This window comes from Rhopilema esculentum, chromosome 12 (genome assembly GCF_057945365.1).
Source record: "Rhopilema esculentum isolate cy_ngs chromosome 12, ASM5794536v1, whole genome shotgun sequence".
NCBI lineage: Eukaryota > Metazoa > Cnidaria > Scyphozoa > Rhizostomeae > Rhizostomatidae > Rhopilema > Rhopilema esculentum.
Window position 1 is genome coordinate 3,777,226 of NC_142826.1, and position 24,639 is coordinate 3,801,864.

At 36.4% G+C, this 24,639-nt stretch overlaps 2 protein-coding genes across 5 annotated transcripts; one reads left to right on the forward strand and one right to left on the reverse strand.

The window, feature by feature from the left end:
• Positions 1-1,665: 1,665 nt before the first annotated feature.
• On the reverse strand, positions 1,666-24,536 carry LOC135681826 (galactosylgalactosylxylosylprotein 3-beta-glucuronosyltransferase 3). 4 transcript variants are annotated; one of them, XM_065196458.2, is made up of 5 exons: positions 24,203-24,536; positions 22,803-23,296; positions 21,820-22,113; positions 18,315-18,420; positions 1,666-7,485 (listed from the first exon to the last, which is right to left on the reverse strand). In XM_065196458.2, the coding sequence occupies exons 1-4, from the start codon at positions 24,321-24,323 to the stop codon at positions 18,322-18,324; spliced, it is 1,008 nt and encodes a 335-aa protein (XP_065052530.1). In that variant the 5' UTR covers positions 24,324-24,536; the 3' UTR covers positions 1,666-7,485; positions 18,315-18,321. The 4 variants fall into 4 exon arrangements, with proteins under 4 accessions (XP_065052530.1, XP_065052529.1, XP_065052528.1 ...); XM_065196457.2 differs by lacking the exon at positions 1,666-7,485 and adding an exon at positions 7,843-8,440; XM_065196456.2 differs by lacking the exon at positions 1,666-7,485 and adding an exon at positions 8,514-10,943.
• On the forward strand, positions 8,057-15,147 carry LOC135681823 (beta-1,3-galactosyltransferase 5). Its single transcript, XM_065196454.2, has 3 exons — positions 8,057-8,496; positions 12,892-13,073; positions 13,832-15,147. Exons 1-3 carry the CDS (start codon positions 8,057-8,059, stop codon positions 14,266-14,268), a joined length of 1,059 nt encoding a protein of 352 aa, XP_065052526.2. The 3' UTR covers positions 14,269-15,147.
• Positions 24,537-24,639: the final 103 nt, after the last annotated feature.

Genomic DNA, 24,639 nt, shown 5'->3' on the forward strand with positions numbered 1-24,639 from the left:
AGTTAATATTTTTTCATCCCTGAAAATTTTCTAACTGCTTTCTGCTTTGAAGAATTTGATCATTGGTGAGCAACTGAAATTTCTGAGATTTCAGGCTGGCTGTTGGATGGATTGTTTTTTTTGTCTCATTCTTTCCCAAACCATGTAACTTCTACCGAAAATATCACTGTTGTGTAAAAGTTACTCAGCTCTGCTGGCTCCGCTTTGCTCTAATCTAGTGGCAATCTGGTAAAGTATAATGCTAGCCTTGCATTAATGTAATTAAAAGTTGAAATTGTCACCCAAGTATGTTATTTGTAATCAACCAAGTTGTAGATAGCTATTGTAAATGTGAAAAGATTAGTTTTTGTTAAATATACCTCGTGCAAATGTTTCAATAAATTGTTAAAACGTTCAGTAATTACATTATGTTGTTTGTCTGTTAAGTATTATTGTTAGGTTGTATAAATCTCAGAGCTGAAGGTTTTTAGCACTAAGAATGCTTTGGGAAAACTCGCTGTATCTTAATTCTGATTTTATTTATTTGCAAGAATGAAACTAGTTCTGTTTGGCTGGTCGCTATTGGGGTTTCTCAGTATTTCTCGTCCCAATGGGTCAGGTTTACTTAAGCAAAAAGGAGCGGAACCAAAGTTGACCCCGTTTACACTTAAGTAAAAAGAACGGAACTTTCATGTGAAGCATGCGCAGTAGTGCGGCAATGACGTCTGTCATTTTCAGAAAGCCTCGCCCAACCCTAGACCGTTTACACAAGGATGATTTGGGAACGGAATCAAAGAGTTTCGCATTTCAGCGAAACCAACTAAGAATGGACCCGTTCTAAAACCAGCACAGAACCAAGATCCTTAGTGTAAACGCAAGGCCTATCCTCGCTTTTTCAGGCACAGAATTAGGGAGTTCCGTTCTTTTTTCTGTAGTCTAAACGGGGTCACAGTGACAAACGTTATATACACTCGTGTACATCTGCTTTATTTGTACAAGATGTTTTTCGAATTAGAATTTGATAACAGATTATTAATATAGTTCCTGCAAACGGGGGGTTAGATTCGAAATCGGGAGAACAGGGTACGAACTCTCAAATCGGGAGATTCCCACCTAAATTGGGAGAGTGGGAGCCTTTAAAGTAATATGGGAAGGTTTGGACAATCGTTCGTGGCGTTCAGCTCATGATGATAGGAACAAACATTACATGTTTCGGGCCTCCTTTTCATTAGCCTATAGGAAATTCAGCTGTCATTTCATTCGCGCATGGTAAATAAGTACTATGGGTATTTGTTATTGAGTAGCAATCTAGGGCCAATGTAGCTGAGGCACCACGTCTTCATCATCCAGAACTTGAAGGAGCCATAATATATAAAATGCTTTCTTTTCTTTGATTCTCTTTGCTTGCGTGCTTGTTTTTTTGCTTTACTTTGCTTGCTTGCTTGCTTGCTTTTCTTCGGTTTTGTTTGCTTGATTGCTCGCTTTTCCTTGCTTTATTCTGCTTGCTTGCTTGCTTTTCTTTGATCTTCTTTGCTTGCTTGCTTGCTTAATTGCTTTTCTTCAATTTTCTTAGCTTGCTTCCTTTTCTTTGACCTTTTTACTTGCTTGCTTCCTTTTCTTTGCTTGCTTGCTTTTCTTCAATTTTCTTAGCTTGCTTCCTTTTCTTTGACCTTTTTACTTGCTTGCTTCCTTTTCTTTGCTTGCTTGCTTTTCTTCAATTTTCTTAGCTTGCTTCCTTTTCTTTGACCTTCTTTACTTGCTTGCTTCCTTTTCTTTGCTTGATTTTGCTTGCTTGCTTTTCTTCAATTTTCTTAGCTTGCTTCCTTTTCTTTGATCTTCTTTACTTGCTTGCTTGCTTTTCTTTGCTTGATTTTGCTTGTTGCTTTTCTTCAATTTTCTTAGCTTGCTTCCTTTTCTTTGCTTGACTTTGCTTGCTTCCTTTTCTTTGATCTTCTTTGCTTGCTTGCTCGCTTTTTCTTGCTTTATTCTGCTTGTTTGCTTGCTTTTCTTTGATCTTCTTTGCTTGTTTGCTTTTCTTCAATTTTCTTAGCTTGCTTCCTTTTCTTTGCTTGACTTTGCTTGCTTGCTTTTCTTCGGTTTTGTTTGCTTGCTTGCTCGCTTTTCCTTGCTTTATTCTGCTTTCTTGTTTGCTTTTCTTTGATATTCTTTGCTTGCTTGCTTTTCTTCGGTTTCTGCTTGCTTGCTTGCTTTTCTTTAATTTTCTTCGCTTGCTTGCTTCGCTTTTTGCTTGCCTGCCTGCATACTTTTCTGGCTATTTTCCTTGTTTTGTCTGCGTCGTTGTTTGTTACATTTGCCTTCAAGTATGGGAGGTTTAAAAAGAATGACCGAATCAATGGAATGGTACGCTAACTAAGAGAAAAGGCCATGACAACTTTTACTCGTCAATTGTTTCAATAAAATTCTTGAGACATCAAGTATGGCAGTTTTCGTTGGTCCGTGTTTTTGAAAGAAAGTTGAAGGCGAAAACGATTTGATTTTTACTTCCAAAATCAAACAAAAAAAGGTTCATCTACTTAAAATTTTTTAGAGAAGATCGGCAGCAAGGATATTGGCCTATACAGGATCGAGCTCTGGATGACAGATCAGCAAACCAGTAATTTTCACTGCAACTGAAATGACGCGCTTAAATGGCTTTCCAAGTTAATAAGGAAATTATACCTACAATTATTAATGAGCAAAAAGGAAATTGGTACTTTGCCGATTTTAAAGGGTGGCAAAAACGAACTATACTTGTATTCAGCGTTAGAATTATTCGTTTAAGGAATTTGATTTCATTATCTCTACAACTATTGAAGAGTTTTTTGGACGCAGGTAAATGGATAAAGCGTCAACTAATCAAATGTGACAGAATTCGGGCAACGATTGCGTTTAAACATATTAAAATAGCGTTGCATAAATTAGAATAATTAGTTGATTTAGTGAGTCATGGAGATCCATATTGGAGATGCGTGGCAAAGCTGAAAGTTTTGTTATGCTCCTATGAACCGTGTGTTATTTTTATATTTTACCTGCAATACAGAACAATATGATAAAAGTATAAAAAGCCCAACTTATTATTTTCCGCTTAAATTCTGTCAAAGTATGAGACTCGACAGATGAAATAGATCAGATTGAATAATTTTGAATAAAATTCGACGTTGATGAGAAATTAAGCTTGGTCACTTTTTAATCCGGTAGATATATATTTATATATCTTTGAAGCGAGTGGATTGACATGTCATGCTGCCAAAGAATAAATAGCTTGTAGAATGAGTAGGGTTGGCCACGGTACAAAAATTAAATTAGTTTTCATGCTTGAAATCTGGTTGCATCAAAGCCATAAAAGCACTGCATATTCGCTCTCTTTCAAATTTTTAAGGACCTTGGCCTGGAACTATTACAACAATATCTATAGACCAAGAAAATAACAAGTTACTAAATCAGAAATTCATGCGAACAAATCAAGAATTGCTAGATTAATAGAAACATATTAAACTCGATAAGATGAGAAATGCCAGTAAGCAACATTTGCAATGTCTGGAGATTTTAAACACTTGTATCTCTGATAACAAAAATCTCACATTTTAAAGTAAAACATAAAGCAAATTCTGAAAATTAGCCTATTTCTACCTCTTGCCACAGTCTTTAAAAAACTTTTCACAATCGCCAAATAATATCTTTAACTGATAAATAGCCAATGAACCTTCATTGAATATAAATCAACCTAATATTTAATCGTTTTTCGCCAAGAAGTAGAAAGCTTGATTATAAGATGATGATGACAACTTATAAATATAAAATGACTATAAAAGTGTTAAACATCTAATTGATAACAATTTATCTTATCCTGCCTTTATCCAAAAGAGCTTAAAGTTATTATCTACAATTCATTTCAAACAACCACCCACAATCAAATATTATAGCAATATTCTAAATCCTGGTTGCTTAAACATAAAAACCCTAAAAGGTTGATTTTCTTACAGCCAGAAAACAGCTCACAGTCGATCACGGTTCAATAAACTGAAGCTTTCAGACCTCCACAATAGCTACAAAAAAAAGCGTCTCTAATTTCCTTATAACATAGGGAACAACGTTTTAGATAACAGATTCTAAGTCTTTCCAGTTCAAAATAACTCAAAGCAACATGGTCAAACCAGACAAGGAAGTTCGTGTTTGTATGCCCAGCCCATCCGAATCTATTGAAATAAGAATAGTGGGCGCCGAAAACCGTAGCTTTGAGGGAGTTGACCTACAAATAATGTTGATTATCGCCCGCTATTGCAAGTGTGAAAAGGTCATGTAGTTTAACGTTTCAAGGTCAGAAGAGTTTGTACTAGAAGAATTGGCCTTAGAAGAGGGCCAAGCAAGGAAATAAATAAACTAGAAATAGCTCTTGCTAGTACTGCCCACAAACAATTTGTTCCTTGATAATGATTGTTTTGAAAATTTAGGTCAGGATATTCGAAGAAGACAACATCTTGGGTTTTCACAATTTTATAAAAACAGCTGCTCTGGTTGATGCTTAACTATTCTTTTTATCAAGAATTTTTGGTTTTCAGTTTGCCTTTGATTCAAGTCCAACGCCCTTTTGAAAATTATGAAGTTTTTCGAGGGTTTGACATTTATTTTTCGTTTTCGTGAAGTAAACAAAGACGTATGAAAATGAACACGTGATAGAACGGGTACAGCTAAAATCGATTGCGATAAAGGATTCGTACAGCGATGTACAGGCGATAAGCATGACAATCATAACTTTTGTTCGTACGGTCTCGAGTTTTTGGGAGAAAGGTGTGGCATTCGACTGGTTTTGATTCCCAAAACTTCGAATCAAAACTTCCATCCATTGCGGAGAACCGAGCTGTGATGCAGCACCGTTTTCGTGCCAAAAAAATCGAAGGCCTTTAACAGATTCTTGGCAGAGCAACGCTCCGAAGATAATTCCCTTCCGCACAAAGAGGTGGCGGTTAACGACCTCCTCGACAAAGCCGATTGATTGACAATGAAATTGATTGACAGTTGTCATGGCAGCAGAAAAGTGACAAAATCTGCTGACAAAGTGCTGACAACATGAACTGAAGCTTCCATATGCTACTTATACGCGGGGCAGACTATAAGCCCTTCACTCGCGCGCTATCGCACGCGAGTTGCGGGCAATAAATCGTTGCTATGGGAGTGTCAATTGACGACTGGCGCCTGAAAAGTTTCCCCAAGAATGTTGCTAATGCGTGTCAGGAAGTCGGGCTATTGTTTCTTACAAGAGCTGTGCTCAAGACGTTGGCGTAAGATGAGTGCTTCGCAAAAATGAGTAGAAAGAAAATGAGCCCTGGGGAAATGGTGCTGGAGAAGTCGGAGGAAAAAGGACTGTCTTTAAGAAGAGGAATAAATAGAGTCGAGATGGAAGAATGGTGTTGGAAGAACTGGCCCTACTTACACGTTCCACAGTTGTAAAGCAGGGGATGAAGCAAGTCATATCACTATACAAAAATGATAAAACTACACAGGAAGCAAATGGGTTTATTTGCTCAGACTTTTGCGAGGAACATCATGGTTGTCTTGGTCTATTTGAAAATTAAAGGATAGCTTTGCAGAAGACAAGAAAAAATAGGAAAAGGATAGAAAATTTTGGCTAGAAATGCATTGAAAGGATGGAAAAGCAGAGTGATTCTTTATGTAAAATTGTCTTGAGATTGCTTTTTCGCTTCGCGAAGCAAGTGTGAAGCAGATACAGGGCGTGAAGCAAGATACGAAAAGATATGCTTGCTTTTTTCCATGCGTCATGCGTATCTCTTGTTTAAAAACATTGGCACTTATTGCATGCGGCTTCTGCTATTAATAAAGCTCCACGCTTTTGCAGCTGCCTCGTCACCTAAGAGTTGGAACTGAGAAAAGTGTGGACGGTGTTGGAAGCATGGCGTTTGACGAATCAGGGCTGAAAGAGGGTCTTCGATGCAAGCATGTAATGGGGATGACATGTCCTGGAAGCGCGGTACCAAAGCTGTTGGAAATTGCACAAACTTGGGGATGATCAAATTTAAACTTAAAGCAAAGCACTGAAGAAGGGAAGTTAACAGGAGGGGCACTGAAAGAATGATCATTAAAGAAATATGTACAATATGAAATGAAAAAAAATCATTTTGCGGGCACATGGCACATTAAAATATTTTGGCTTACTTCTTCAATAAAAATAATCATATTATTTAAATATGAAGGTAGAATAAAAGGATATCGAACAAATACTCTGCTGCACGTATCTTACAATTCAACAAGCAATACTTACACTCTAATACCACAACGCACTTTTCATACAAATCAAGGAATTTCAACGTGACACAAGAAAAAGCTATGGTTTTGCGGCGAGGCTGTGCTTTAAATTGAAAAATCTACAAAGTGTGGAGACAGGTGACCAGAAAATTTCAAGATAAGTGAAAACAGAAGTATCGATAATGGCCAACGGGAATTCATTTGGGCTGACTTTCGATGTAAATTTTCAGACCCCGCCTTAATTGTGAGGGTATTATGACTGTGTTTTGGGAGCGGAAATTAATTTTTCGCCCACTGATGGATCTGTTGGCATTTGAGACCTGAAATACATTTATATCAAACAGGCTTTATGAGCATAGTAAGTATCAGGCCTAGCAATACACTTTTGAAGAAATGATAATTTCCATTTCTATTGCAAGAGGCTTCAGTTTTATTGTGAGAAAATTCAGGTCAAAAGTTCAATTGGATCAGCAGTTGAAGCAAATATTACACATAATAAATATGCAACTGCTGTGTTTTTTACAAATACTTCTTTTTGATACGGACATCGGACAATGTGACAATACTATACCATTGTTCTTATAAACAGTTCCAAGTTTCAAAGCACTGCAAAAATTCAAACATGAATGAATGGGTTGTGACATGCTTTGCTAGGAAACTGCAGTGCTGTACTGTCGCTTGCCAATAGCTTCCTGTGAAGACTGTTTAAGGTTTTCTCCTTGGTTGCTTATTGCTTCAATATTTTGAAAAGATCCAAATTTTCCTGACGTTACAAGAACCTTTGTTGAAAATCAATTATCTTAGAAACATTAAACTACACAAGAAGTCCCTGCTCTCTAATTTCTGCAAGTCTTTAGCCTCCGAAACTCCATGTTTATACATTGATGATTAAACTCAGATTTATCAAAGAGGAAAAACGTGCAAATCCAGTTTTATACTTTAGTACATAACAGACCAGAAAAGGAAAAACTGAACCACTCCAGCTGCGTTCATTGAACAGGTGAAAAAAGAGGATATCACAAGCCTTTTATATCCATATAATTCTTGCAGGTATAGTCACATTTGCAATCGTCATTAATTCTAAGTGTGTAAATTCAATTTCCACATGTTTTGACAGAGTTTAAAATCATGCAAGAATTGAGCTTCAGCATGGTTAAATATTTGTATGGGAGAAAACCTGCTCTGAAATTTTCATTTCCGAGTGCGCTTTTCATCTCCGGATGGTGATCTCCATGGCTTTAAGGACTGAAGAAAAAACGATCAATTGATAACGAAACTTAGCAAAGCTGAATACGTGATAAAATCAGCAGGGTTGGTGAGCAAGAAATGAAGGCAAGTTGAATCAGGTGAGTGCTGTACTGAAAATCAGAAAGTCATAAATGTGATACAGGTAATAAACAACGATGGAGCGGATACAATCATAAAAATATCGTCCAACCAAGAAAAGGTGAACTTGTTATCGAATTCTCAATATAACTGACTGCCAATAAAAGTAATGTTTGATGGCGCTTCAGTGGTTGCCAACTTTATGAAACTTGTATCACACACTGAATTTCAAGTTTGAATACCAGTAGCAACAAATCAAGAGAAGAAATAAACAGATTGATATTCAAAGCGATCACAAAATATAATCGAAGCTTCTGAACATAAACCACACTAGCTGATTGCTATATGACAGGTAACAGTTTCATAAACATTGAGATCATTAACGCGTCAACCAATATCACAATATTGCACTGCACACACTTTGCAGAAGGGATAACTCCATAACGAGTTACCGATAAGCATGTCTTAATTGTACATCTTCATCTTGAAAATGAACTCACTTACAAGAAGGAGATTACGTAAATTTGTAATTTCTGGAGTAGTATGCCTTATTTTCTGGACTGTCAGCGTGCTTATCAATGAAAAACCAGGCATCTCACATCCACATTCAAAAGCAATATCACCAGATCGACATGACAACAAAGCTTTGCGAAAGGCAGTCGAAAGTTGCAATTCTGATGTTATGTTTGACAAAGCACCAGCTTCATGCAACGGGCAACCATTTCTATTGATCTTGGTTATTTCATCGCCAAACAACATCTTTAGGCGAAATTTAATTCGGAAGTATCTGATGCCGAAAGCCAGCTCAACCTTTTACAAGCAGGGACCTTTGTGGCGCATTGTCTTTGTGGTGTCCAAGACAAACAATCACTTCCTTGAAAGAAAAGTTGCCGGAGAAATAGCATCGAGAGGTGATATTATTCTTGGAAGGTAAACTATTATCAATGTGAAATTTATCAATACTATCATATTATAATCAATAAAAAAGATTATTATATTTCAGGCCTTTGCCTTTATCATTTTAGCAATACTTTAGGAAAACGGGATATAGTATTTGACTTCTTCCGAGTTACCCTTAACACAACAATTGGGTTCGTATAGAGTACCGAAGTGATGACGTCATAAAAATCTAATTTAGAATTCCTGAATTTTGATCCCAGAACCTAAAAGAGCATCATGAAATACCTCTTAATATGCAAAATCAGTTAAAGGCATCACGAATTGGCTTAGATATGGCCATATAAGAACAGGCTCTTGCCTCATCAAACCTATGTAATTTGGTCTTGGTTCATAACTTTATGAACCAGGCCAGAATAACAGTAGTTCGTTAGCAAACTTGAAATCTTTCATTGGCCACATCTCGCCCAGTTTTGGAACATATCTAACTAATTTTGCACATTGAGAGGTATTTTATATCATTCTTTCAGATTATGCGGCCAAATTTTAGAAATTCTAAAAATAGATCTTTGGTGACGTCACACTTCGGTACTTTTTTTTGGTTTTCCCACTGCAGACTTTTTAATACTTTAAATCAAGAATGCAAAGGGTCTTAAGGGGCAAATCTTAGACGTCAAGCTGATCCTAACCATTGTGGGCTATTGACTCAAGCTGAATTGTTGGCCAATGATTCTGTGCGTCCGTCGTAAACGAACAGATTGATCTTTCGAATAACAAAACTAGCAACAGGATGCAATTGGACTCAGCAGAAAGCTTTCTTGTGAAAGAAAAATAGGTTCCAGTCAGGGACCGAAACTGACGGATATTTTCGGGATGATGAGGGGTACGTAATTTCCGACTGGCAATGAGCCAATTGAAATTTTGTAAAACATTTTACTGAGCATGGACAAACAAAGCCTTAAAAGCAGGCCAATCAACAAGGGTGACACAACTCGCATGGTCATTGATTGGCCAATAGTTGAGCGATACAACTCACACGCTTATTGATTGTTTCTACACGAATAATCGACTACTTCATGAAGAAGGTTATGTGGATGTAAAGGGAAAAAACATAGGACAAGAGCACATGCCAAGATGAAATTGTGAGCTTGAAATATTTGAGGCGTATGACATATCAAACTCAACATATCATAGAGAGAGCTCTGTATGTGAAATACACTCCCCCCCCCAAAAAAAACCAAAAATTAAGTTGAAGAAAGGTTGTTCTGTTGTCCCATAGTTTGAAATTATCTAAATTAGTCAAAGTAAACATGGGAAAAACAACAAATTTATGATATAAGGGCGTTCTTAAAGGCTACTAATGAGTTTGCCTCTACTGTTTCCTGTGGGAGCCTATTCCATTCTTTAGTTGTTCGTGGAAAAAATGAAAAAGTGTAGTATTGCGGGCCTGTCCCTGGTATCTCATATACTTGGCTATAAAATATCTAGATGGTCTAAAATTGGATGACTGCTTGATAAATGCATCTTTCATTACTTCTTCTTGGTTATGATGTATCTTGTAAAACATGACTAGTCGCTGTCTCCGTCTCCTCTCTTCGAGTGAGTCCCATTGGAGTTCTCTCGGCATTTCAGTTATATCTTTCTGCAATTGCACTGTCATATCTTCCGTATCTTTCTATCACATACCTTGCTGCTCTTCGTTGGATAATCTCAATGGCATTTATATGTTTCTTTGTGTAGGGATCCCTTATTGTACTAGCATACTCTAGGGTAGGTCAAACGATGACTTTGTTGGCCTTTGACTTTAGGTTTTGAGAGTATGGCCTAATATTTCTCTTCAGAAAACCAAGAGTTCTGTTTCCTTTATTTACAGTATTATTAATGTGTGTATCCCATTTCATCTCATTGGATATTTCAACTCCTAGAGAATTTGCAGAGTCAACATGTTTCAGAACCTCACCCTTAAATTTGTAGCCATGCCTTACTGGGTTCCTGCTTCTCGTTATACTGAGTACTTGACGTATTTCAGGGTGGAACTCCATCTGCCATTTTGCTTCCCATTCTGCTGAATTGTCAAGGTCTTTTTGTAACTCTTTAGCATCCTCTTCACAATTGATTGTTAAGTAGGCTATTGTATCATCAGCAAATGGCCTAAATGTGGTAAGTCATTGATGTAAAATAAGGACACAGTACTGAACTTTGTGGGACCCCTGATGACACATCTGTTTCGTATGATCTCTCTCAATCCAAAACAACTGTTTGTTTTCTGTTCTTGAGAAAGGCTTTGATCCATTCCTTAGTGTTACCCAGAATTCCATTAAACCTTAACTTTTCAATGAGCCTGGCATGTCCAACTTTGTCGAAAGCCTTAGAGAAGTCCATAATCAAGGTATCAGTTTGCTATCTTCCATGTTTTTGAAGACATCTGATATAAACTCAAATAGCTGGTTTTCACATGATCTTTTGCTGCGAAAACCATGCTGCGGATGATAAAGAATAGCGTTAGAATCTGCATAGTTCATTATATTACTTGTTATTATGTCCTCCATAATCTTGTATGTAACACATGTGAGTGAAATTGGACGATAATTGCTTTCTAATGATTTTTTGCTTTTTTTAAACACTGGTTCAACGTTAGCTGATTTCCAATCATCTGACAATGTGCCAGTTTCATAAGATTTTCGAAATATGTATGTGAGTACAGAGGCAAGGCTCATTGCTAGCTTCTTCAAAATTCTTGGGTTAATCATGTCAGAGCCAGCTGCCTTGTGCACTTTTAAACCTTCCAAAATTTTTTGCACACCTTTTTCTGTGGAATGAATTGGAGACATTTGTGATGCTTTGGGATGGTCCAGAAACCCTGGTGTAATTGGTGCTTCCTTTATAAAAACTGATTCAAAATCCTTATTCAATAGATCAGCTTTATCTTTAGAGTTGCTAATAGTTCACTCCTTTTTCAGTATTCCTACATTTACATAATTTCTCCTCACTCCCTTTATAAAGCCCGAAAAACGCTTCATTTCACAATGGGGGTCATCTGCTTGAAGAGGGGTGATAATGTCCTCAACATACTTCCAATAAGCTTGTCGAAGCTTTTTCTGTATAATAGATTTCAACTCTTTATATTTTGTATCTAGGTGTTTAAAATGTGGTGTTGAAAGTTCCTTATAGCTGTTTTCCTTTTCCTGAACAGTCTGTTTCTTTTCTTGATTAACTTCATTATTTCTGATGTAATATTTGGTAAGCTATCTTTGCTCTTAGCAAGTTTAGATGGAATGTATTTATCAACTAGAGAGAGCATGGATGTTTTGAATTCATTCCACAACTCAATTATGGTGCTTGAATGATATCTCGTTTCTATAACTTTCCTTAGGTCTCCTATCTTAGACTCCATATCATTCCAGTTAGCTCTGCTGTACAATGAAACTTTCCTAGGCTTTTGTTTTCTCCTGATTGGTCTTAGATCTACGTCAATCCTTGGTATACAGTGATCAGAAATTCCTGGTATGATTTTAGTTTAATCTATCCTTGATACAAAATTTGTAGCAAAGAGTTCCAAGGTATTTCTTCCCCTGGTGCTTTCATCACCCAGTTGCACTAGATTGCTGTCATCTAAAATTTCACCATATTTTTCATGCTGGGATCTGTATCTACAGCTCTGTTTGATAATTGATTCATCATAATTGAATCATGATAATTGTCAATCAACGATTGACCAATAGTTGATTGACAAACGATTGCCAAATTAGTACCTGTCGATTGCCTATAATATACGCTTCTGTCTGTCTTCCGATAATTCGAAGAAATTCAAAGATTTGGGGGTACGCCCCAACACATCCCACACCCCTAGTATTCACGTGCCGGGGTTTTGCTGCCATTCAGTACAAGAAAGCAGATGAACTGGGGAATGATTTTCACACTTTAGAAGCATGGGTACAAAACGATTACAAAGAGTTCGCATCCACACCTTTGACTTTTCCCAAGACCCGTCACAGCATTTTGGATACGTAATCATATTTCTGCCATATATGTTCAAACGTAGTTTTTGTCACAAGTAAGTTGCTATGTGAATAGACTACTGTATATAGTTCTAGATTCGATTAAATTCTTTCTTATAAGAGCCAGCAAGTTAAAATTGTTCCCAATTTCCCCAAAACATTAAAGGTAGATTGTTCTTAATTATTTTCTAGATTTATCATGGTTAAAGCCGTGTAATCGCTAGCTATATTGCTTACAGGGAATGTTCAGATTCCATTCTTATTTTAATTTATTTTACCACCAGACTTTCGAGGCTCGTCATCTTATAAAATCGTTCTAATAAAAAAGGGTATTCATAACGTAATCAATATAACTGCAATATTCTTTCTGTGTATCAAGAATTGAAAATGAGATACTCTAACTAAACACTTTTCAAACACTGGATTTTAGATACAGAGATACAAGCAAGAACCTGGTGTACAAAACACTAATTGGTTTGGGATGGGCACATTGCCACTGTGTGCCAAGATATCTGTTAAAAGCAAATGACAATGTTTTTGTCAACGTGCGAGGCCTAGTACACTGGCTCTACAAAAGCAACTCAAGTTATTTATCAGACCATCTGTATATGGGTTGGTATCTATTCGCTTTAGTTTTCAGCTTTTAGATATTAGTTTTTAATTTCTTGGGCAACAGGGATGAATTAAAGTTTCATTCTTTACCTGAAACCAATACCCATTTTTACATTATCGAAAGCCCAAGAAAAATCTAGCGAAGAAAGTCAATATTTGAAATGGTTTTGAAAAGAGCTAAAATTTTAAGACATATTACAGATACAATATCAAAGACCTCAATTACTTTTTGAAATATACAATACATAAACCACGGTACACTTATAAATCATACGCCTATAACAGCTTTTGTACCTTTCAATTGCTCGACCTGGCGCGAATGCTGTCTTAGTTGTACGGTAGACTTTGGTTATAGTCACACCAAATGTTGCTTGAAAACTTGTGACTGTAAACGGAGTGTGACGTGACTGTAAGCGGAGTGTGACGTGACTGTAAGCGGAGTGTGACGTGACTGTAAGCGGAGTGTGACGTGACTGTAAGCGGAGTGTGACGTGACTGTAAGCGGAGTGTGACGTGACTGTAAATGGAGTGTGACGTGACTGTAAGCGGAGTATGACGTGACTGTAAGCGGAGCTTCGAGGATTTTGTATATTTGAGTCTTAATATTATGTGACTGTAATTGCATTCACCATGCGAGAAAGCCAAGGACAGTTAAACAGCTTGATATTGATAAAGAAAACAGTTGAACCTGGTCCTTGTCCCCGTAAAATACAGAAAAATGTATTCACCACCAGTCAAATATTGTTATTTCTTTGTAGGTATCCTAAAGAAATGGCATCAGTCCAAACCAATAAGAGAAGAAAGCAGCAGATATTTCGTCTCAAGAGACGATTACCCTTATGACATGTACCCACCACATGTAGTTGGTGGGGCCTATTTGCTTTCCAAAGACGTGCTTGAAGCGATGATACCTCTTATTAGACAAATTCACGCATTTGGAGCTGAAGATGCGTACATAGGAATGCTGGCTCAACTTATTGGGATCCAGGCAAAAGAGACAAATTTATTTCACGAACAATCTAGACCAAATTCATGGAGCATATGCAGTTACCCTAAAGTTTTAATCAGCCTTGGTGTAAGTGCAAATGATTTGCCCGAAATAGTGCGAAATTCACTACGATCAGTCATCGAATGCATGAATGACCAAGAGTTATTTGATCGGGCTAACATAATAAAACTGATAGACTTCCAGTAACAACGATCCTTGCCAAAAGTCCTTGGAACACCCTTCGGTCAATGAAAGATTTTGATGAATTAAAATTTTCCGACAGTAAGATACAGATTTATCCCCCTCCCCTTGCTCGAGAAGCCTGGTTGCAAAGGGGAGAGTGATGCTTCTGAACTTATATGAAATTTTAGCGTAGTGTACAAAGTCTTTTGGCAAGCATTGTATCTATATATAGTAGCGACAGTTTCCTTGCAAAGGAACCGACCCTTATTTTAATGGAACAAAGACAAACGAAACTTCAAGTCTATGAGCTATGTGCAATGGTAAGATTTGAAGCGCAAGACCACGCAGATAAAATCCACTTAGAATAGTAGCAGTGGCGTAACTTATCTTAGGGCACCTTAGTTCGATAACTAAGGGCCCCTGGCCCCCAAATTATTTGCATAGCTATATTTTTAAGATTTCTATCAAGCTCACCTTATTTTCAAAAACTTCTTCTAGTTAATGAGCAAAAATACTATTTTAACATCTTGCTATTGCGTTTTATACGCTCTACATCGTTTCATGGGATATTCTTGCAGACCGTTAATAGGAAACCGGTCTCAGTTTTTCCTTAGGGCCCCAGAGGCCTTCGTGACGTTACTGAATAGCAGCAGAATTTAAAACAAATTTGCATCTCCCAGTGGTAACGAGAGACTTGCCGCTCATGCAAGAAGAGATAAATGACACTCGAATCTTGAAAAGGAAGTCACAAAAGCCAAGGAAAACTACTGACATCCATCAAGTTGATTTAAACGATTAAAAGTGCTCCACAACCAACATCCATTGCCCCCTTTAAAGTATTATTTGATGTGATTCATATTAGCTTAAAGTTCAAAGCTCGAAAAAGCAGCAGCAATATGCTTTCCAATTAAAGTTTACTCGGGAATGCTATCAAACAATTGCTTTAAAGGGGAGGCAGATGTTAACAGTACGAGTGAGCTAAACTCTGTTATTACAGTCAAAGGGTATAAGAAATGACCTACTGCATATGCTCTTTGACTGTAAGGAAAGAGATTTTCATTCATCATAGTATTTTCACGGGTTTTCCTCCCCAACATATATGGATAAACAGTTTGGCCCTGAAGTCTATTAACATTGTAGGAACAAACATATTATTGCCTTATGTCTAAGAGAAACGACAGAACCAAAGCAAAGATAGAAATCAAGTCTGAAAGCTACAAATTAAGAATGTTGTAAAAGATCTAATTAACAACGTAAAACTGAAATCGAATGTTTCTACATTTCACTTTAAAATACTTTTATTTCAAATATAGTTGTGATAGTTATGTTATGATTCAATGAAAATTAATTTTTACCAGTCTGTCATAATCAAACAGTAGATGCTATGATTCAGATATACTACATTAAGGCATATCGTGAGTCTTTTAATTTATATCATCTTCATGAAACTTGGTTTAATAACAAAACAGCAGCGGCGTCCAGACGTCCTCTAGACGTAAACGTGCAAGATATTTTAAATTGTAGATTTAAGTATACTAGACCATTATAGGAATATAAGGGAAGGTCTTGAATTTTTTATGGGTGAATCTTTTTATTGTTCACTATTTTATCTTAATACATATTTAAGAATTAAAGGCCAAAAACATAGCATATAAAATGATGCATCATTTCATGGGCACACCTTTTCATGGTTACTATTTGATTTTAAAATAAATATATTTAAGAATTAATGGACATAAAACTTAATATGTAAAAGGAATAAGTTTAGAACATTAACAAAAAACAACGGTAATGTGGGGATTCTTCGAAATAATTGTAGATTGTAATGGCAATCTGAGACAGTTACCATATTTGAACTATTAAACAGCTTCTTTTAAATAAACGCCCCTTTCCAAGATCGACTTCCGTAAACCAAAATTGCAACAAAGGGAAAACTAGTGTCTTTATGCCGTCATAAGATAATTTCGATGTTCGATGTTGCGCATTGTCATTGCCGACAAATAATACAGATGATAAAGAAATGTACGGTGGCCCACAGGTGCCACGGCAAAACTTACTTTCTCACGGCAAAACTTTCTTTTTCACGGCAAAACTTTCTTTTTCACGGCAAAACTTTCTTTTTCACGGCAAAACTTACTTTCTCACGGCAAAACTTACTTTCTCACGGCAAAACTTTCTTTCTCACGGCAAAACTTTCTTTCTCACGGCAAAACTTTCTTTACGTGTTGTTGTGTACGTGATACTTAGATCTAATCAATGCTTTAGACGTTTTAAACTTCGCAGAATTTGCGAATACCTACATCTTCTCTTGATAATTCTTGCAGAAAGACAGCCCAGAAATGTTCTAAAATTTATCTAGGTTGGGCTAGGCTAGGCCTATATGCCTATCTCAACGAAACAGTACCGCATGCAAGGTCTTTGATTCCTTTGTTTTGAAAGCAGTGAAAAAGATCAATTAATTGAAAATTGGCGTGCACATAAAATTCGTGCAAAAAAATCACGTACGTGCACTTGGCACGCTCGATTGTGGCTTGTAAAAAACCTATAAATTGGGTATTGTGTTTAATATCATATCATATCGTATTACTCACAGGGTGGGTTGATGGCTAGGTACTTAATTTTTCGAATAATAGTAATAACAATGAATAAAGAAATGAAATAATAAGCATGGGTATAATATAAGGGGAGAAAAAAATCGAAGTGGTTGCCCAACAAACAACATCCATTGTTCATGAAAATTTTACCTGACTGAATCATGGTAGATTTCTGCCTGATTATCGCTTTTTTGGAAACTTTTCAGTGTTGAGAAACTACAGTTGCCGCTACAGCCCCCTTATCTCCCCAGACCCTTGTCTACTACGCCTATGTTAGAAAAGCAAAAGGAACAAAGCAATACGACGACGAGAATCCAATGTCACGAGATAAAATTTTAAAAATAAATTTAATTTAAGTAATAAATTAAATTCAAAGAAAGTTTTGCCGTGAGAAGTAAAGTTTTGCCGTGAGAAATAAAGTTTTGCCGTGAAAAAAGAAAGTTTTGCCGTGAGAAAGTAAGTTTTGCCGTGAGAAAGTAAGTTTTGCCGTAAGAAAGTAAGTTTTGCCGTGAGAAAGAAAGTTTTGCCGTGGCACCTGTGGGCCACCGTAGAAATGTCATGCAGTTTATGAAAGATTGAAAACAGACACATCTTGTAATGACAACGAGAAAGAGGATCAATTTAAAAAATCAAACTTCATCGTGGAGGAGAACTTAGCAACTGAAATGGATCCAGGCAAATAGGAGGGTGATTTTCTAACAATTAATATGGATTTAGCATATTTCAGATTCAGCATGGATTTGAAAAATGATTTTATATTTGCAAAAAATTCTTCAATAAACGCCCCTTTTGAATAAGCGCCTAACTCTTACAGGCACCCTCCTGAAATCCAAAATCTTATAAACGCCTCATAGAGACCTTAAATAGATCAAATATAGTATGACAAAGAGTGGGTTCCCTAATGTATTGAGAGGGGCATGTGGTACAGAACGTTTGAAACAAAAAACTAAGTAAGACATTCCTCTCTTCTGATTATTTTAATCTAGTTTATTATAACTAGATACATTTTGTGCTTTATATTAACCTATAGAAAAACTAAAATTTCATTGTAAACTATTGTACCATTAAAAAGCATCAAACGCGATTGATATTTTTAACCTACATAGAATGTGACATAATCACATTTGAGGAAACTCCTTTTCTGTTTAAATACCTTTGGGATTGACGTTACTCTACAGAACTCACGGTTATCAATACAACATTCAACCATTTTCCAAAATTTTCAGTGCATCTGATTGATTTTCATACCTACTTGTACTGTGTGACACTCCCCGACTGCAGCATCTCTGTCGTTCTAGCTCTGTCAAATCTCCTTTGTTTCAATTGCATGTTTCAAACGCAGGCTTCCACAATAAAAGAGTGACTTAGAAATCTAGTACTGGATACAAATTCTGACAGGAACCAGCATTGAGTCGGAAGAAGATGCTAACAAACAGAGCCTTGTCCTTGGTAAAAACATGAAAAACTATCCCATACCTTTAACTCAAATTTCGATAGTAGGATCTGATCCCATTCCAAGCGCTTTAAGTCTTCTTTCTTGTTTCATTTTTGGCTCTACTGTTTGGGTGTGCCAGACTAGAACCTTAATACAAAAACAAACAAAGATTTAGGACTAAAGACATCTTGATTTTGAACCGGGTGCTCATAAAACATTTAGAAAAAGAATCAAGCTCTATGAACTTTTAATGCACTTTTTGACAATGGGCCTAGTCATCTTGTCTAATAGAGCTAATCTGAATACTTAAATAACTTTTGAGAATTTGAAAACTTTTAAATGTTTTTTTCGCTATTAAAATCCTATGTCAATTGTGTATCGTTTGGTACTCCATCTTTGCAAAATTATTCTTAGCCATGTCACAACATCAATTTGAAAATCGAAGATTGCAGCTAAACGAACATTGGTGACAGGATTGAGGAAAGTAAACAAAGTTGACTTTCAACCAACCCCTTTCGAAAATATCATTTAGAGCTGTTATAACTTCTTCTAAACTTTCAGGCAAAACTTTGTTGCTTTTGAATGCAATTTAGACAAAAAAATTTAAAAAAAGACGTTAAAAATCTAATGTCTAACACAAAAACAAAATTATTGAGCATTTACATTCTGCTGCATAAAATGTGAAGAAAAGAGTAAAACAAGTTCAGCAAACATATAAAAGAAACTATGAAAGAGAAGCATGAATCCAAAGGAAAATCATTGTTTACTCTGATTTAACATGTTGTTTATCTAGCCTGCTAATATATTTATCTGATGCTTGTACTGGCAATCGCATCTCCTGTGACTGCCATAGATGGAAAGGACATCTTGTTGGCGAGTTCCATCTACGACAGCCACTTACAATAATTATACAATTTAAATTCAACGAAGGAAAGCTAAATAAGCAAAACAAAAAGCAAAAAAGGACAAATTTCAACCAGGTGTGTCAAAAGGAACTCCCACACCTTAAAGCGCCTGTAAAGAAGGTGCTTGATCGAAAAAAATGAAGTAACTGCGTGAGGTTTCATAAAACCAAATAATCTGTACATGAGGGGCGCGACGTTTGAATCAATTTGGTACGGCAGATTTAGTTAGGAGCGGCAGACTGGTTTGGATCGGCAGAGCTTGCGGAGCTGCACGGCTCCAGCATGGCACGGTTTCAAGCGTCGAACTTGTCATGTACCGAACTTGTCATGTACCGATAATTTTATTTCCTTCTCAAAATTCATTTCTTTCTTGGAGGGCGCATGCGTTTTAAACAAATATTTGAGATTGCGCGCCTTAACCAAGATACTTCATGTAACAATCCTGATAGCCACTTGGTGCGACATGATTAAGTTCGACGTTTGAAACGGGAGTCGAGCTAAACATGCTCAAGTGTCGCTCCAAACAGAGTTAGGTTCGGCACATGAGAAGTGTGAAGTTTGAACCAGGCCTAACTCTAGATTCTAGATTTCTTTCCGACAAAAAACAGTGCCTCTGTGAAATATTTTTCAACCCCCTCCCTTTCTCAATACCCTTTGTTTGTTTTGGATGCCACAGCAAAGTTTTCCCTTTTGTTTTGCGCGCAATTTGTTGTTTTGCTTCCGTAGACACCAGCATGTGCATCAAAATGTGGTGTTCCGTCTGAGCATAGGTCTCCCGTGCCATTTAAGACTGCAATTTAAAGCAAAGGTAGTCAACACTCTTGGAAAATTAACGATATCTCCTGGTTTTATCTCAAACGCTTGATAATCTGCTAGAATGCTGCGATGGTCGTGAGTATAAGACATCTGCAGTGGCCATTTCGAATTCAAAGTTTTGCAGTTCCACAATAGAACAGAAACTATAGGTAGCCAATCAACTACGGGCCATTGTACAGCTCTCTTACAAATATGGTATCATTTCCCAGTTCCAGATGTTGTTTTGACTGAGTTCCATCCGTGTTTCAAATAAAAAGTTTATTGTTTCAATTCATTCACTTCCGAGGCAAAAAACATTTATTTCCGAGTTCTAGGATTGACTGCTGTTGTCCTCCACAGCGTCTGGAAAATCGTTTCCAAATCACAACAGAGAAGAAACTGGCAATTTTAAGATTTTGACTGTGATAGAATTTTTAGGTTTCAACTTTTTAATTTGAATTTTACTTGTTTCAGGCAACACTCTTTTTAGCTGTTTGTTGGAAAACTGACTGAGTTCTGTGCACCAAGGAACTCACTCTGGATCCGCCTCTGTAAAATACCGACACAATTCCGACAAAGAAATCGTGACCTGGGCCCATAACCTATTAGAATTCCACAGAGAGTATCTTGAAAGATAAACTACGGTCAAACGAACATAACAAAACAACTTATACGATCAGGATATAATACTAGGCGACATTACGCATTCAGCGTAAGAGTAGTAAAAACGTGTTCATAGCATGACCAAGCAAGGCTTAACTTAAAGTGTCAATCAATGATACTATGAGACAAAACATGGTAATTAGGGGTGTACCGGGCCGGATCAGGATTTTCAGAATCCGGCCAGAACCGGATTTACCGGATTTCTTCCTGAAATATGCGGCCGGATTTAACCGGATAACCTGGCCATTTATAGATTTCTCAGTAACAACAAGTTTTTAGCCACTTTGTGAAAAATGTATAGCGAGAAGATCAAAGAGACCCATTCAGGGTTGCCAGATTGAATTTACAAACGAAGGCTAGACTGGTGAGCAATTTAAGCCAAAATGCTCATAAAAGGGCCAAATTAAAAATTTTCTCAAGAATCCATCGAGCAGGCACGGGTTATATTTCTATGCTTGTGCCTGTTAGATAATTTCTTAACTTAGATAAGAATCTTACTTTTTTCCAAAACCCTTTGCTAATATCAAGATAATAATTAGGGTTAGGTGATAAAATTTGAAATTTGGTTAACACTTTGTACTAACTACTAATTATTCCATGAATGTAGTAATTAATCATTAACTTCAGACGTTCTGCTGAAAAGGCCAACAAGGTCAAATTTATGTAGTAAGCAAAAGACAATTTTTCCAAGCAATCTAAATCTAAAAGCCAAAAATGAAAAATTTGACCTAAAAAGCCAATCTGGCAACCCTGGACCAAATTTGTGAATTATATCATCCTGTTTCGTGATGACGAGCACTTTCATTTCAAATCTGTTTTCAAGGCGCTTGTTTTATGGTCGATCTTGTTTAGTTCATGCCTGTGCGATTGCACGCCTGAAATTACCAGGACTGCATGCATGCATTCAAACAAAATAGGGAATCAACATTTGTATGCATATTCATTAGAAAATGAATCCAAAATCAGCCTGGCATCTCATTTAACACAATACTTTGAACAGCCCTTGATTAAATCTACTTTGCGAGGTTTAACTGGGTTTGCTCAATGTAACTAGCATAAATTTCTAAGATCAGCCTCTTAGATGTGAAACAGATAAAGCAATTAGTATTGAATGCACATTAGTTGCATCATTGAAAAATTGGATCTTCTTAATAATATATTTCAGTTTGTCTTAGGTACTGACCTTTCTGCAATTATTGGCTCTTGGCTCCATAACATCCTTTGTGATGCCAAGTGAGTGCAGAAAATCTGTTTCCAAGAAACCTCTTCTTGATTCTGGATTTATGAAGACATTTGCATGCCTCAGAATGACCTTGATGTTTATAGCAAATGCAGCCATGTCAAGGGGAAACTCTCTGTCAGGTTGCCATGCAGTGAAAAAACTGACTACTTTTCCATAGATACAAATAGGACCTTCCCATCTGAGGCCACCTACCAATGCCACTGGCCAAACAGACACCATTTTTGTAAATCGCATCTAGACAGTAAATATAGCAGTTTGATTATCTGCAAAACACATCCTAATAATGCTCATGATTAAGCAGCAATGTGATGCACTAATGATATATCTTACGAGAAGAGAAAAACTGTGAGACTAGAGTTACCATCCAGTGTAAATTAGTGTCTTTTGTTTGGAAGCTAATTGTAGAAACCCTTGGTTACAGCAGTTGTTGTTATGAAAGTTCCAACAACTAGGAGATGTTACTTAATGGAGTCTTCTAAAGTCTCTTAACTTTAGTTTGGGTTTTAAGGTTTTAGATATTTAAACTTTAAGAAGACACTAAATGGTTGTAAGAATAAAATAATTCCATCTCTCTTTCAATGGCTTTGATTCACTGAACAGATGCTTACAAAGTCAACTATCAAGGCAATGAATTATATTCTTACTGTCAATCATCTAATTGCCCCCGCCTCTTCAAAAAGCCCCCCCCCCCTTTGAATAAGCCCCCACCCAAAAATATGAAAAAAATAAGCCCCCAGTGGGCTAATTCGAGGAATTGTGGTATGCATGTAGCCAACAAGGTGTGCTGTATTTAGTCTGATGTGTGTACATGATGCAAAAACTACGTCAGATTCCAATGACAAAAAATGTGAATTCATTTGTCTATCAATAGTCTTAAGTTGCAAAAAAAAAACAGATTTCTTCACAATTTTGTGAAAGCTAACCTCTTTGAATAACTCTATATCATATGTGTTATCATCATCAGCAAAATAAACAATGTCATCAGAATTTTTGATGTTCTTTCTAATCCATTTCAGTGCAAAATTCCTTTGATCCACTCCTCTGTGTTTAATCCACCTAGGGTCATCTTGTTTTCTTTTCATATCTGACTGTGTTTTAATTGCTAGATGTGTAAAGTTGATTTTCTTTGCAGTTAATAATGCATTAATACTTTGAGATGGTTGATCAGCATCTTCTACAAGTATCCAATGAAACCTTGGAATGTGCATAAAGGTCTGTGAAAGTCTTACTAGGTCTGCTTTCTGAGTAAACCTTTTATATGTTGGTGTGACTGCATAAATGATTGGCCACTTTGATATCTCCTTCTCTTGATCAAGCAAGTGCTCAACATTTCCAGCAATGTCATTTAGTCTTTCTCTCAGCTTTGACTCTTGGTGTATTACAAGGTTCAGATTACGTTTTGCTTGTTCCAGTAATGCTGTGAATTATGAAACAATTCTCACATAAGAATTGCAAAGAAGCTTTATATTGCAAATAGATAAACAAGCAAGTTTCCTGAAATGTAACAGCAACTTTTGGTATTGATCACTAGGAAATCATAAAATTATTTAATTATTTTGTTTATTTAATTGAAATTACAAAATTTACATGATTATCAAAACAAATTTTAGACCTACAATACATGCCAAAAGTACTTGGAGCACCCAGCTATCAACGCTGCATTTGATATCTTTCATTCCTTTCATGAAGAAAAATTACTACTTCCGCCCCCTTCCCCTTAAAACAATGTTGATAATTTAGAGAAATATCATAAAGGAAGCGCAAAAGCAAGTGCTTCCTAAAATCCTAACCCATTTGATAGTGAACCAACATTGTTTTGTAGTGGAGAAGGGAATGATTGATTTTGACCTTGGAAATTGATGTCAGTGTTCCAAAGACTTTTGGCAGGAATTAAGAGTATTAATGCAGTTGACAATATAATTTATTCTTGCAATGATGAATGTGTATTTAAATTACTGCTTTCTAACAAAAAAACGAAAAGTTACTTAAGTAGACTGTTTGCAGCATAAAATCATATTTTTAATTTTTTTTAATTTTCTTAATTATTTGCATTCTTAAACATTTTGTATTAAAGGACTGGAATTGTTTTAAAAAGTCTTTGAAAACAACTTTGATTTCTTGATAAAACTCGTCTAATAGTGTTAATTATTTATTGATCTAGACTTTATGTTGTACTATTAATAAATTGCATTAATTTTATACATTTGAATTGAAAATAACTACTCAACTAACTGGCTCAACGGAACTACCTTTTATCTACACAAACCGGCAGCAACGAATCATGGGATGTTTTGCTTAATCATAGTTAGTGCAATACACTCACCATTACAATTATTACAACGACTTGCCAACAAAACCAAGCAGAACAGTCCAGCTCCTATTATGGCAAGTAACATAAGACTTCTTGGACCAACATAGCGTCTGGTTGAACCAAGAGCAACCATAATAATAAAAGCTTCTGGTTGGCATTGAAAATGGTGTTGCTTTCCAAAGAAAAATACCCTACCTGTTGCTCACAGCATGGATTTTCTTAAAACTCAACTAACCTGCGTTTATAGATAAGATTGATAAAAATCATTGACCAATACCAACAGGTTGCAACAAAAACCAACTAGAAAGGTTAGAGATGTTGTTGTTGTTCAAACAGCCAAAATGGTTGCTGCTGTTCTACTACCCTCGGCGGTACAATAAATAAAGAGTTGTTACGGTACGAAGATCGAACTTCTATCACGTGCTGGTCCACGTGGTTATCAGCGTGAA